The sequence below is a fragment of the Gymnogyps californianus genome, chromosome 26 (genome assembly GCF_018139145.2).
Source record: "Gymnogyps californianus isolate 813 chromosome 26, ASM1813914v2, whole genome shotgun sequence".
Lineage (NCBI taxonomy): Eukaryota > Metazoa > Chordata > Aves > Accipitriformes > Cathartidae > Gymnogyps > Gymnogyps californianus.
In genome coordinates, this window is record NC_059496.1 from 3,129,124 (window position 1) to 3,143,735 (window position 14,612).

General features: G+C 52.7%; 1 protein-coding gene across 1 annotated transcript in view; it reads right to left on the reverse strand.

The window, feature by feature from the left end:
* Positions 1–5,622: 5,622 nt before the first annotated feature.
* The window catches only part of LOC127026008 (antigen WC1.1-like), a 38,982-nt gene continuing 29,992 nt past the window's right edge, over positions 5,623–14,612 (reverse strand). The window contains exon 11 of the mRNA XM_050911130.1: positions 5,623–5,759. Coding sequence (XP_050767087.1) covers positions 5,623–5,759 — 137 coding nt within the window. The remainder of the gene's footprint in view (positions 5,760–14,612) is intronic.

Genomic DNA, 14,612 nt, shown 5'->3' on the forward strand with positions numbered 1-14,612 from the left:
GAAAGGTTTTGCGATAGTGATAAACTCCCCATCCCTCTCCACAAACGACTCCCAGGATATCCCATCCCAAATGGGTGCTTTGATGTATCATCGTTACTGTTACCAGTCTCATTAACATTAACTTTATCGTTATTGTTACTTGTGGTGATCATGTTCGCAGACAAATGTTTGGATTTGTCTCGCTTGTCCAGAGGCATGAACCTGCTCTGTTTCACCTGGAGCCTGTGTAAGAGTGTGTCTAACACTGGGGTGGAGCTGACTCCCCCACAGGCTCCCTGTAATAAACTGGGATCTCCCCAGTGCACTGGGGAAATTAGCAGCAGTGCTCCCCATCCAGCTGGAGCTGCTTCCCACCCTGCCCAGCAAGGCCAGTGTGGAGTCACCCTGTGACCCCAGGCTCCACAGCCAAATGGCTCTGCAGAGCAGCACCACCAGCTTGGGACCCTGCAGGGATGATGGGGAAGGGGCCAGGAACAGCCAGGTAGATCAGCAGAGGGTTAGGGAGAGCTCAGAACAGAGATGGCCTAGGCTGGAAATTGCCTCAGAGACAAAAATACCAGCGTTCACCTAATCCAAGACAATGCCCAGACTGTGGGTGCCCTAAAGCACGTTCATGGTGCAGAGGCAGAAGTCCTCGCTGTCCTGGTGCTCCACCAGGCCTGGGTAGTGGATGAAGAAGGGCTGGTGCTCACAAGTACCCATCTCTTAGTGCCATCGCCCCTCCTCAAGGGTGGCATCGAAAGGGAGGCTGGGACCCTGGGACTGAAGGAAGCATGACTCAGCAGCCCTGTGAGTTTGCTGCTGTCCCTCAGTCTCTGTGCCCAGCATATGTCCTTGACACAGCCTCCTCCACCCCATGCACTGTCCTTCACTCCAAAGTCACCCCCAGTCCTAGTTCCCCCTAGCAGCCATTTCCAGCCCTGGCCATTCACCATGGTCCAGCTGAGGGCTGATCTTTGAAATATGACCAGCCCCGTCCTCTTGCTGGGCTCAGTGTGTGCACTCGGGGAACACCCAGACCTGCATGGTCTCAGACATGCCCAGAGCCTGGCAGACCCCAGAGCAGGGCTGTCTGCAAAGCCATGGCCAAGGCAGGGAAGGGGTCGGGTGCTGGGGCGAGCAGTCAAAGCCAGACGGCCACAGGGGAACAGGGCACTCAGGTGTGTTGTGGGAACTGTGCCAGGAGGATGTTTCCTCACCCCTGAATGCACTCTTCTCTGCTCACCCCTTCTGCGTGCAGCTCTGCCCCATTGTCAGCCCACAGGCGCCGCCATAGTTCCTCGGTGTTAGGTGCTTGGCATCTCAACATGGCCTTTGCTGAGCCTCTGCAGGGACCCCCAAGTGAGCATCTCTGCTTGGAGCTGGCCACCACATGCTGGCTGCAGTCACAGGGGATCCTGTTGAGGCCACACTTGGAGAGTAGGTTGTGACTGTCCTTGGTCAGAGTAGGGGTGAGGATCTGTCTGACAGTCAGGAAGGGAAAGAGAGGACAAGAGACAATGAGGACAAGAAGCAGGAAGGGAAATTTCAAATGAGGTTTAAGGGGAAAAAAAAATCACCTTGATAGTTGACTAGTACTGGCTGCAGGGCCCAGAGGTTTTCAAAATTCAAGTGGAGAAAGCACTGACCGATGCATTCTAGCTGATATGTTCTCCCTGCTCAGAGCAGATAAGTAGCGCTAGACACCTCCATGGGTCCCTTCTGACCTTTCTTGGCGGTATGTCTGGAGATCGCCTAGTCGAGTCCCCACTGCTCAAGCAGGATCAGCTAGAGCGGGTTTCCCAGTACAGGATCCAGCTGGGTTTTGAATATTTCTATGGATGGAGACTCCACAACCTCTCTGGGCAACCTGTTCCAGTGATCAACCATCCTCCCAGTAGAGAAGTGTTTTATTGTATTGAGATGGAGGTTATTGTGCTTCAGTTTCTGCCCATTGTCTGTCACTGTGCAGCAGGGAGAAGATTGTGGCTCCCTCTTCTTCATTCCCTCCCATCAGGTATTGATACACATTGATAAGATGTGTGATGAGCCTTCCCTTCTGCAGGCTAAAAAGTCCCAGCTCTCTCAGGCTCTCCTCCTGAAGGATGCTTGTGTGACTTCAGAATCTTTGTGGCCCTTTGCTGGACTCGCTGCAGTAAGGCCATGTCTCTCTTGTAGTGGGCAGCCCAGCACTGGACACAGCACTCCAGATGGGGCTTCCCCAGTGCTGACTAGAGGGGAAGGATCACCTCTCTCGACCTGCTGGCAAACCTCTCCTGAATGGAGCCCAGGGGGCTGTAGGCCTGCTTTGCCACACAGCCACACTGCTGGCTCATGGGCAGCTTGTTGCCCTGCAGGGCCCCCTGGTCCTTCTCTCAAAACCTGCTTTCCAGCCAGTCAGCCCCCAGCCTGTACTGGTCCGTGGGGTTATTCCTGCCCAGGGGCAGGACTTTGTGTTTCCCTTGCTTGAACTTCATGAGGTTCCTCTCTGCCCAGTTCACCAGCCTGCCCAGGTCCTTCAGAGCAGCAGTGGCAACCAGCTGGTGTATCAGCCACTCCTCCTGTTGTGGTTTAACTCCAGCCGGCAACTAAGCACCACACAGCCGCTCACTCCCTCCCCCCCGTTGGGATGGGGGAGAGAATTGGAAGAGTAAAAGTGAGAAAACTCGTGGGTTGAGATAAAGACAGTTCAACAGGTAAAGGAAAAGCCACGCACGCAAGCAAAGCAAAACAAGGAATTCATTCACTACTTCCCATTGGCAGGCAGGTGTTCAGCCATCTCCAGGAAAGCAGGGCTCTATCATGTGTAACGGTTACTTGGGAAGACAAATGCCATCACTCCAAATGTCCCCCCCTTCCTTCTTCTTCCCTCAGCTTTCTATGCTGAGCATGACGTCATAGGGTATGGAATATCCCTTTGGTCAGTTGGGCTCAGCTGTCCCAGTGTCCCCTCCCAACTTCTTCTGCATGCCCAGCCTACTCACTGGTGGGGCGGTGTGAGAGGCAGAAAAGGCCTTGACTCTGTGTAAGCACTTGTCAGCAGTGACTAAAACATCCCTGTGTTAGCAACACTGTTTTCTGCACAAATCCAAAACATGGCCCCATACTAGCTACTATGAAGAAAACTAACTCTATGCCATCCAAGACCAGCACACCTCCCAATTTTCTATCATCCACAAACTTGCTCAGGGTGCCCTTGGTCCCATCATCCAGGACTGTCATGAAAGGTTGAATAGAATGGGACCCAGTATCAACCCTTGGGTTACACCACTGATACCTATCCTCCAGCTGGACTTTGTGCCACTGGACAAAACCTTCTGGGACCAGCCATTCAGTCAGTTTTCAATTCACCTCATTTTCCGCTTATCATCTAGTCCATACTTGCTCAGCTTGTCTATAGGGGTATAATGGGAGACAGGCTGACAGCTCCCCGCATCCTCCTTCTTGCCCTGCTTCAAGAGAGGATTTCCATTTGCTCTCTTCCAGTCCTCAGGAACCTCACCAAATCACCATGACCTTTCAAACAGGATTTGAAGTGGCCTCACAATGACATCAGCTGGCTTCCTCAGCACTCATGAGTGCATCCCCTCAGGTCCCAAGGACTTATGCACGTGCAGTTAAAATGTTCCCTAAGCTCCTGAGACTCCTGCACCAAGGGCAGGTCGTCCTTGCTCCTTGCCTCTGGTCTTGGGGGCCTGGGATTCCTGAAGGTTGGTCTTACCTGTAAACTCAGAGAGGAAGAAGGCGTGGAGGACCTTGGCCCTTTCTGTGCTCTCTGTCACCAGGGTCCCTGCCCCATCTAGCAGCAGGCCTACATTTTCCCAAGCCTTCCTTTTACTGCTGGCATCGTTGTTGAATCCTCTCTTGATGCCATTCACATCCAGATTGAATTACCCGATGGAACACGAGATGGGCTTTGGCTTTCCCAGCACCCTCTCTGAATGCTCGGGAGGTTTTTGGTGCCCTCCAGAAACCTCCTGAGTGTCTTGTGCCCTGCTGTGCTGCCCCTCAGGCAGACGTCCAGCTGGGTAAGGTCCCCCATGAGGACCAGGGCCTGCGAATGAGAAGCTTCTTGTGCTTGTCTGAAGAAGGCCTCATCTGTTGCTTCTTCCTAATATGGTTGGTCCATAGCAGATACCAACTACAACATCACCCACATTGGTCTGCCCACTAATCCTGACCCATCAGCTCTCATCTGGCTCATCACCTGTCACTAGGCAGACCTCCATGCTTTCCTGCTGCTTGCAACTTTCCCTCCTCTCTGACCTTCCCCATCCTTCCTAAAGAGACAGCTTCCATCCATGGCCACACTCCAGTGATGTGAGCTATCTGACCGTGTCTCTGAAATCTAAGTGAGAGTGTTTGCTCCCCAAGCTGTGTGCATTCCTGTACAGGCACATCAGAGGTGTGCCCAGGCATACGGATTTCCCTGCTCAGATTGAGGGCTACTTGAAAGGTGCCACAAACAGCCCTGCTTGTACCTTTTGCTTCACCTCCAACTGTCTTTTTCCCTGTTTCCCCCCTCCCAAGTTCTTCCCTTTGGTCATCCTCAAACCCTCTCACACAAGAAACCCACCCCTGGTTTCCCTTTACCCACTGGCCCTGGCTTTGCTTGCCTCGTGCCCTCTGTTGGTGTTTCTGAGATGGCTGCATTGGGAATTCTGACTTTGGTCAGCAAATCCAGTAAACTAGTACCTCCTTCTATTATCCGTCATGTCCTGCAATTCCTCCTGCTGTCATCTTGTTAGAGACACCACAGGACAGGGTGAGTCACCTACAGACACACATTTACAGCTGACACAATGAAGCTTCCGTTCATGGGGACCTTGAGAAACTCTGGGATTTGTCAACAGAAACGTCACCAGGTTTTACAAGGAGAAGTGGCCAGTCCTGCATCAGGGCAGAATAGCTCCGTGTATCAGGGCAAGCTGGGAGGTGACCGGCTGAGGAGTGACCCTGGGGAGAAGGCCATAGTTGCTACAAGGGATGCTGTAGGAGCCAGTAGAGCATGTTGACCACGAATAAGGCCAGCTGCATACAGTCCTTAATTAGGAGGAGTGTGGCCACTCAGACCAGGGGAGTTACCTCTCCCCTTGACTGGGAGGAGTGGCCACTCTCCCCAGGGCCCTGAGCTGGCTGTGCTGCTCTGCAGGGCAAGTGGGTAGTGGTGCCCAAAACCCACAAGGAGACAATCCAGGCAGATCCCTGCTGATCATTCAGCACCTCCCGGGGCACTGGGCATGTACAGGTGAAGGCTCAGCTCACGCCCATTCCCCAACACATGGCCCCATGTCCTCGTCCACTCAGCCCACGGAGAACTTGAGCACAGCAGTACAGCTTTGTAAGTGGAAGTTTCTGCAGCCTGCCCTTCACTTCAGCTTTGGAAGAAGAGCCCAACCTCCAGACACCAGCCCTGAGGAAACACCCTTTTATTGCAGAGATGGGAGATGGGAGGCCAGCTGTACTGTAGTGCCAGACACACGTACAAAGGCCTCTGGGTCAGACAGGCTGCGTTCATGCCCCTGGAGAAGTGGTGTGGATGCAGACATTCCTGGATAAACTTGGTTATCACAGATAAAATGCCCAAAGCACAGGAGGTTCTTGAGGTACATTGGAAATCACTTGTGAAGAGACACGTGCAGCTTACTGCTGCTGACAGAAGAATAATTGAATCAGTTTCTTCAGGGTGTCTTTGAGCACCTTGTTCCTCATGCTGTAGATGAGGGGGTTCACTGCTGGAGGTACCACCGAGTACAGCACTGCCAGCACCAGGTCCAGAGCTGACGAAAAGATGGAGGGGGGCTTCAGGTAGGCAAACATGGCAGTAATCAAAACCAGGGAGACCACAGCCATGTGAGGAAGGCACATGGAAAAGGCTTTGTGCCGTCCGTGCTTAGACGGGATCCTCAGCACAGCCCTGAAGATCTGCACAGAGGACAGCAGAATGAAAACAAAGCACCCTGAAGATAAAGAAAAACCAAAGAGAAGCAGCCCAGCTTTCCTGAGGTAGGAGTGTGAGCAGGAGAGCTTGAGGATCTGGGGGATTTCACAGAAGAACTGATTCAGTGCATTGCCTTGGTAGATAGGTATTGAAAATGTATTGACAGTGTGCAGCACAGCGTAGAGAAACCCACTGCCCCAGGCAGCTGCTGCCATGTGGACACAAGCTCTGCTGCCCAGGAGGGTCCCATAGTGCAGGGGTTTGCAGATGGCAACGTAGCGGTCATAGGCCATGACAGTGAGAAGACAATACTCCCCTGCCATCAAGAAGAGAAAGAAAAAGACCTGTGCAGCACATCCCAAGTAGGAGATGGCCCTGGTGTCCCAGAGGGAATTGGCCCTGGCTTTGGGGAGAGTGGTGGAGATGGAGCCCAGGTCAAGGAGGGAGAGTTGAGAAGGAAGAAGTACATGGGGGTGTAGAGGCGGTGGTCACAGGCTACGGTGGTGATGATGAGGCCATTGCCCAGGAGGGCAGCCAGGTAGATGCCCAGGAAGAGCCAGAAGTGCAAGAGCTGCAGCTCCCGTGTGTCTGCGAAATGCCAGGAGGAGGAACTCGGTGATGGAGCTGCCATTGGACATCAGCTTTCTCTGAGCGTGGGGCACTGTCGAAGGAGGAAAAGACAGTGACAAGTTAGGGTAGACTTCTCTGAGCAAAAGCAAAGCCATTTCTCTTGGACTCCCCTTCATGGACCCACCCCCACCCCTCAGCTACACACCCACCCTTTTTGTTTTTAGGAGACCTTCAGCTCTGTGGCTCGAGCTCTGGTTAGTGCTGGCTGAGTGTGCCGTGGGGAGCAGGGCCTTTGCCAGTGGCTGCCGAGGAGTCAGCCCTGCTGTGCAGCAGTGGGTTCATGGGAACAGTGGGGGCAGGGGCCAGTCCTGGTGTTTGGATTTTTCCAGGTTAAAACTGCTCCTAACACAAAAGAGCTTGTCAGTGTCTGCACTCCCAGTGCTAAGGAATGGGTATGACAGCAGGCAGTTTGAGAGGTTATTTTTAAAGCATTGCTCCATCTCACCTGTGGACTGTTCTTGGAAGTCAGAAACCCTCAGCATTTCTGCCACACTCAGGGAGAACGGAGTGAGCCCTGCGAGGCAAGACGATTGCCTGTGGCTTCGTGCAGAGTGAGAGGAGCTGGTCTGTCTCTGCGTTTTGTTCCCAGCTGCCCTGTGCTTACTCCTTCATGACATGGAGTAGGATCTCACTCCCATGTTACCCTGAAAAAAATCAGACACTGCTGAGAGCAGAAAGATCCACTGCAGACAACCAGATGTCTTACCCTTTCTCAAGATTGCAGCACCCCACTTCTAGCCCAGGACACACATTTATGCTCGTTTCAGCAACCCAACAGCATTTCCTCCATTGTAGCATCCCTGCGCTTCTCCGTGAGCTTTTCAGATAACCCACAGATGCTATGAGAAAGATTTGCATTCTAGAGGGCAGCTCACAGCTTGGAAGAACACCCCAAGGAGATAGCCAAATGTCCTAAGCATGGCATCTGATTAAGGAGAGTCAGCTCATTCCCTAGCTCCACTGACTGCACTGCCCACAGCCCCCCAGGTCAGAGGAAAGCTGGGACCCTTCTTCCCGTGGACACACCCACAAGATCAGTGACTCTGCAGCTGAAACTCCCATTTCCAGAGAGCCTGACAGCAATGCCAAGAGCAGCCAAGAGAGGCAAGGAGAGAGACAGACTGGCGCTCAGGAAAGATTTTCCCTTTATGCAACTCTGCACAATACCTCCCAGATGGTGATAACGCAGGACAGTATCCCTCAGCCTCATTGATGGTCAGTGGGAAATGGGCATGTGGCAGCAGAGATGCCTGTCACCTCTTCTGCGGGTCAAGTGGACAAGGAGGAGACTCCCGCCCTAGACCCCACAGCAATGAGTGCCGAGAGCTGTGCTGGGTGACGGACGAGAGATGAGGGGGGTTGCTCAAGGAAGGCATCTGCACTGCAGGGGGTGGCCAGGAGGTGCCCAGACCTTCCCGGCAACAGGGTTTCCCTTAGCAGTTCCCTCTCTCCCTGCTTGTGTCTCTGCTGCCTGGAGGTGTCCCTGCCAGGGAGCTGTTTCCTGGGCTCCATGTCACCTGCCTGTCAGTGCTCACAGACCTCACTCCAGCCCCTGTGCTCCCATCTCTTCCCTGCAGCCTCTCCCTGAGTGCAGGGACTAAAGAGTAGCTGAAAAAGCCTGATGAAACTTGAAAGGTGATGCTGGTGTTATCTGTAGCCTCCAGAGCTGGAAAGGGAAACACAGATTCAGGAAAGCTCCTTATCTTTACAGTAATGCCTGCTTTTACCTTCCAGTCAAAAAGTCCCCGAGAAATGTCCCGCTGCCCACTCAGCCAGCCAAGAGGAGAAAACTCAAAGGGCAGACACCTTTCTTTTGAGGTAACCCCTGCCTTGATGTCCGTCTTGAAAAGTCCTGAGGATGATCTGGAGCTGTGAGCAGCCCTGACCCATGCAGCACCCTCTCGACAGCACAAGGACCTTGCCCTGCCCTGCCGGGGGTTGCTCCTTCTACCCACAGCTTCTCCCTGCAGTGCTGTGCGGATCTCCTGGGCAGGCTGAGTGCAGACCCTGGCAGGCAGCAGAGTCCCTGCCCCAGCACACAGCCCCCTGGGGCGAAGGGACCCTGCTCTGAAGAACAGCCCTGGGTACCCATGGCTGCACACCTGGCTTCACAGTCCTGCAGCTGTCCCTGAGAGAAGGCAGCGGTCATACCCTGTCCTCTGACGTGCAGCAGGGAAGCCCTGCTCTGCAGCACGTCCTCCTCTTCTCCACTAGAGAAGCTGTCAGAATCCTCCTGAAAGATCCCACAGGCTGTGCGATGTGCCAGCTTTAAGAGATCCCTCCAGGAACTGCAGCTGATTTGCCCTGCAGCCAGAAACATACCGTGTTAAGGACTGTGAAGATTTCTCTCCCAGTGAGCTCTCAGCATCCTCCCACCACAGATTGCCTCTAACCTCTCTCTGCCTTGCTCCTCTCCCCTCGGTGCCTGCAGGCAGTGCCCTCAGCCCTGCTGCGCTTTGCAGAGGAGCTACTCCGGGGCAGAGCTGTCTCTCTGCAGTGCTGCCCACTTGCCGTGAGCTCCCTCTGTCCCAGGAGCCTGGCCCACCTCAGCAGCAGAGGACCAGCCCAAGGCAGCACTTTCTCTGCCCCCTCTGGCTCCCTCAAGGTGTCCCTGGAGCTCCAGGGGAACCTGCTGTGAAACAGGCTGAAGCAATCCCTCATGTTCCCTCCCTCAGCTGGGGAGAGACACTTCTTTCCAGCAGTGGCATTTCTCCTATTCAGAAAAGAGTTGGGCATGAGAGTCACCTTTCTGTGTCCCAGCATTAGCAGCATACGCAGACAGTGGCAGGGAGGAATCTCCTTTACCCCTGGTGAGAGAAAGGATTCCACTAAGTCAAGCGAGGCATCTCATCCTGGGTCTGTAGTCGTGGGGCTGGAAGGGGACTCAGCTCTCTCCCATGCCTGCCACAAGCCCTCAGGAGCTGGGATTCCTCTTGCCTCAGTTCAGGTGTGCCTTTCTGTGATTTTAGAAAATAGGCATCTGCATGTGAGCTCCTTGTCTCAGCTCCCATGCAGATTAATGGAGATGGAGGCCAGGAGTGAGCTTCTCAGATGCATGCACCTGGTGACAGTGGAAGTCTCAGAGGTGGTCCAAGATAAGTGCAGGCAAGTGCAAACTCTAACAACGGAGCAGTTCATAGGGAAAGAACAGCATCTGGGGGCATCACCTTGAAGGCTGGTGGGGAATTCCTTTGGCCAAGAGCAGATGCCCACCTTGAGGAAAACTGCACTTTTTCCTACTCATGATGTTCAGGACAGCCTGTTGAGGGAGGCAGCTGGTCAAATGGATTCACATGCCCTAGGGATAGCTCAGTCCTTGTTTAAAATGTTATTTCTCCATCAGCTGTATATACTCGATTGCCGTCGACTGTAACTGCAGTTGTCTCACAGACATCCCGACATTGCCTAACTAAATCCAGGGCAGCTACTCACTGGCCAAACACAGGCCTGTAGTGCCACAGAAGATGCCAGGGCTGTACAGCACAACTGCGTGTGGCTGGTCAGGACAGCACAGGAGCTACAGGAAAGGCATCCCTGTCCAGAGAGGGTGGGTGACTGACACCCCAGATGGCATCTCAGACAGATGCAGTTTCTTTTGGCCAGCCACTCTCTCGCCACTGGAGTGAGGCAAGGTCTGACCCACCTCCATCCAGTAGATGCAGGGCAGTTCATGAACAGGAAGGACATCACGTCGGGATCTCCACTCGTTTGCCTACTCCTAAACTCTGCTGGTTCTTCTTTCAACAGTCCTTTACTCACCCTCTTGATGATACCCTCAAGGAACAGTCCAAGGATTGTCACAGTGTTCCTGGATCACAGGATGTCCACGCTCAAGGACATTTTCAGCAGCAACTGTCCTTCCTTGAGATCAGCTTGACATCCACCACAGGCCCTCAGGGGCTGCAGAGACCCCACAGACAGCAAAGCCCTCTCCTGCCAGGGTGCACATCCCCGGCCAGTTTCTCTCTGGCCTTGGGGAGAGCAGCGTTTCCTCTTTCTGTGCCTTTACTTTGCCATCTGCCATCCACCCCAGCGTGGCTCTGGTCTCAAGCAGGGCATTTGCACCTCCTGGGTCTTGGGCACTTGGTACTGTGTTGGCCTGTGACAAGCCTGAGCATGTTCCCAGTTCCCTAGCTGAGGTGATGCAGCCCAAAGGCGCACCAATGCCCTCAGCCTGGGGTACAGGCAGGAGGAGCTGGAGTCCCACGTGCCATCACAGAGTTTTGCCATCAGTGGAATCGATGGGGAGGAGTGGTGGGACAGCTCACACTGCTAGTGGTGCTGCAGTGGTGCATACAGGCTTCTCAGGAGAGACGGGCTGGAATGATCAGGAGGGAAATGTCCTCTGTGTGCAGGAGCTTGTCGTATGTATGGAGCTTCTCTATGGGATGTGGAATAGGTTGGGTGAGCCCTTGTGGGTGAGGGTCAGAGAAGAGACCTGCTGGTGTGATATCACGGTGGGAGACAAAGCAACTGCAATCAGGGTAAGGAATTGGACAAAGCCTCATGTAAGCAACTCAAGGAAGTCTCCAGATCAATGACCTCAGGTCTCATTAGGGTCTTGAGAGACCCTGACACTCACTGGAAGGGAAGCAGAGCAGGATGCCTACTGTCCAGCAGGCGTCTGGGGTCTCTTGGTAAAACCTCTTTGCACCGATGCCAGGTAGGCAACCAAAGGTGATGCTCACCTCAATCTGATCTTTGCAAAAGAGGGAGTGCTGATTAGGGATGTGAAAACGAGTGTGAGCCTTGGCTGTAGTGACCATGAAATAGTGGGAGAAAATGGGCCAGGATGGCTGCCCTCATAATGGGGGCTTTAAACAAGAATGATGGGGGAGGGAGAGAGTAACCAGCAGCCCAGTGAGGGAGTGACAGGCGACATCATGAAACAAATTGCATGGGCTGATGTGATGGGGAGGGATCACAAAATCAACAAGACAGGGCTTAAGCAGGGTCACCTCCAGCACTTGCATATGAGCAAGGAGCTGCCTACAAAGCACCGTGATGGAGAAATCCCCCAAACCCCCTCTGGGAACTCCACATGCTGGCGTGCCTCTCTAAAGTGCTTGCACACTAATGCGCACAGTACGGAGAATAAACATGAGCAGTTATGGATCTGTGTGCAGTTGCAGGGCCACGATCTTGTTTGGATCAGGGAGATGTGGTGAGAGGCATGGGCATAATGTAGACAGTCCAGCACAGGGTCACAAAGTTGATGAAGGGACTGAAGCAGCTCACATGTGAGAAAAGGCTGAGAGAGCTGAGACACTTTAGCCTGGAGAAGAGAAGGCTCAGAGGGGATCTTAATAATGTGTATAAAAAACGGGATGGGAGGGCGCATAGAGGATGGAGCCTCCTTTCGGTGGTGCCCAGGGACAGGAAAAGAGACAATGGGCACAAACTGAAGCACAGGAGGTACCCTTTGAACATCAGGAAACACTTTTTCATTGTGAAGGTGACTAAGCACTGGCACAGGTTGCCCAGGGGAGTTGTGGGGTGTCCATCCCTTAGAGATATTCAAAAGCTGTCTGGACACGGTCCTGGGAAACCAGCTCTAGGTGGCCCTGCTTGAGCATGGAAGTTGGACCAGATGATCTCCAGAGGTCCCTTCCAACCTCAGCCATGCTGTGATTCTGAGGAAAATGAACAAGAGAAGGAGGAGGAACAATTGGAGGAAAACGAAACAGGAGGATAAAAAAAGCAGGGGAAGGTAGAGAATGAGAAAAAGTAGTGGAGGAGAAAGAGGAAGAGGATGAGCAGGAACATGAGGAAGAAGAGAAAGAGGAGGTTGAGAGGGAGAAAGAGGAGGAGAAACAGGAAGAGGAAACAGAGGCAGAAGAGAACCACAAAGAAGAGGAAGAGGAGGACGAAAGGGAAGAACAGGAGGAAAAGGAAGAAGAGGAAAAGGAGAAAGAAGAGGATCAGGAGAGGAGGAGGAAAAACAGATGATGGAAGAGGAGGAAGAGGAGGATGATCAGAAGGAAGAAAAGGAGAACTAGGAGGAAGATGAAAAAGAAGAAGAGGACAGGAAGAAAAAGAACAACGAAAGATAAAGGTGAGAAGGATAAAAAAGGAGGAGTAAAGGAGGAGAAGGAGTTGGATGAACAAGAACAAGCAACAGCAGAAGTGTAAACAGAAGGAAGAGCAGGAAGGAGAAGGAACAGGACCAGGAAGAAACCAAAGGAGGAGGAGGGAAAGAGAAGAATGAAGAGGGGGGAAAAAAGGAAGAAAGCCAAAGAGCAGGAGGAGGAGGAGGAACAGGAAGACCATAAACAACCCAAAGAGGAGGACGAAGAATATAAGCAACAGGAAAAAGAGGAGGAGGAAACAGGAGGAGAAGAAGGTGTAGCAAGCACCAGGAAGAGAAGGCAAAAGGAAGAGTGTGGGAATCCGTAGGGAGTTTTGCGAGCAGCCTTGAGCAATTAGACATAGCCTTGAAAGACATAGAATAAGGAGTAAATAAGTGATAAAGCAGGTGTGCAGAAAAGAAGCTGAAGACTGAAATAACTTGGAAAACAGATAAGAGACCGAAGCCAGAAGACGTGTGTCTTGCTCGACAGCACCAATCAGAAGCTTAGCCGCAGCGGGTGAAACAGAAGGTATTAACTAATCATGGAACAAGCCTGAGCGCGTGGACAGCTAATGAATCTATATAAGTACAAAATTTGTAAACAATAAAGGCCTTTTGGTTTTACCCGCACCAGAGTCTGTGAACCATCCTACAGAAGAGGACGGGAGAAGGCACTAAGAAGAAGAGGAGGAGAAGGAGACAGGAAGAGGAAGAAGATGAGGAGGAGGTAACAGGAGAGAAGGAGGAGGGAGAGAGAAGGCAACAAAAGGAGGAGGCAACAGGAGGAGGTAACGGGAGAGGAGGGAGGAGAGGAGAGGAAAAAAAGAGGGAAAAAAAGGCAACAGGAGGCCACAAGAGCATGAGGACAAAAAGGCAACATGAGGAACAGGAGGCAACAGGAGGCAACAGGAGGAAGAAGTAGCAAGAGTCAAGTGGAGGCAAGAGGAGGAGGAAAAGGAGGAAGCAACAGGAAGCAAGAAGAGGTAACAGGAGGATGATTCAACAGGAGGAAACAGGAGGCAACAGGAAGAGGAGGAAGAGGAAGAAGAGAAGAAATAGGAGGATGAGGAGGCAACAGGAGGTAGGAGGAGTCAACATTAAGAGGAGGAAGAGGAGGAAGTGGCAACCGGATGCAACAGGAGAGAACGGGAGGAGGATGAAGCAACAGGGGGCAAAAGGAAGCAAGAGGAGGCAAGAGGAGGCAAGAGGAGGCAAGTGGAGGAGGGGGCAACCAGAGGCAGCAATAGGAGGAGGAAACAGGAGGCAAGAGGAGGCAAGAAAGGGCAACAGGAGAGAACAGGAGGAGGAGGAGGACACAGGAGATCAGGATGCAACAAGAGGAGGAGGATGCAATGGAAGGAAACAGAAGAAGGAGAAAGAGGAGGAAAAGGAGGACAGAGGGAGTAACAGGAGGCAAGAGGAGGAGGAGAAGAAGGAGTAGTCAACAAGATACAACAAGATGAAAGAGATACAACAGGATGAAAGAGAAGGCAACAGGAGGAGGAGGATGCAAGAGAAAGAAACAGGAGCCAAAAGGAGGAGGAGGAGGAAGAAGCCATAGGAGGCAACAGAAGGAAAGAGGAGACAAAATGAGTAGGAGGAAAAGGCAACAAGAGGGATCCAGAGGCAACAGGAAGAGGAGGAAGAAACAGGAGTCCACACAGGGAATAGGAGGAGAGGGCAAAAGAGGAGGAGGAGGAGGAGGGAACAAGAAGCAACAGGAGGAGGAGGAGGAGGCAACAGAAGGAAACAGGAGGAGTAGACAACAGGAAGCAACAGGAGGAGGAGGCAACAGGAGGAGGAGGCAACAGAAAGACGGGAGACAAGAGAAGGAGGAGGCAACAAGTGGCAAGAGAAACCAACAGGAGGAGGTAGATGAGGAAGCAAGAGGAGGAAAGGAGTCAGCAGGAGGGAAGAGGAGGAGGAGGAGGAGGAGGCAAGAGGATGCAAATGGAGTAGGAGGCAACAAGAGACAACAAGAGGCAACAAGAG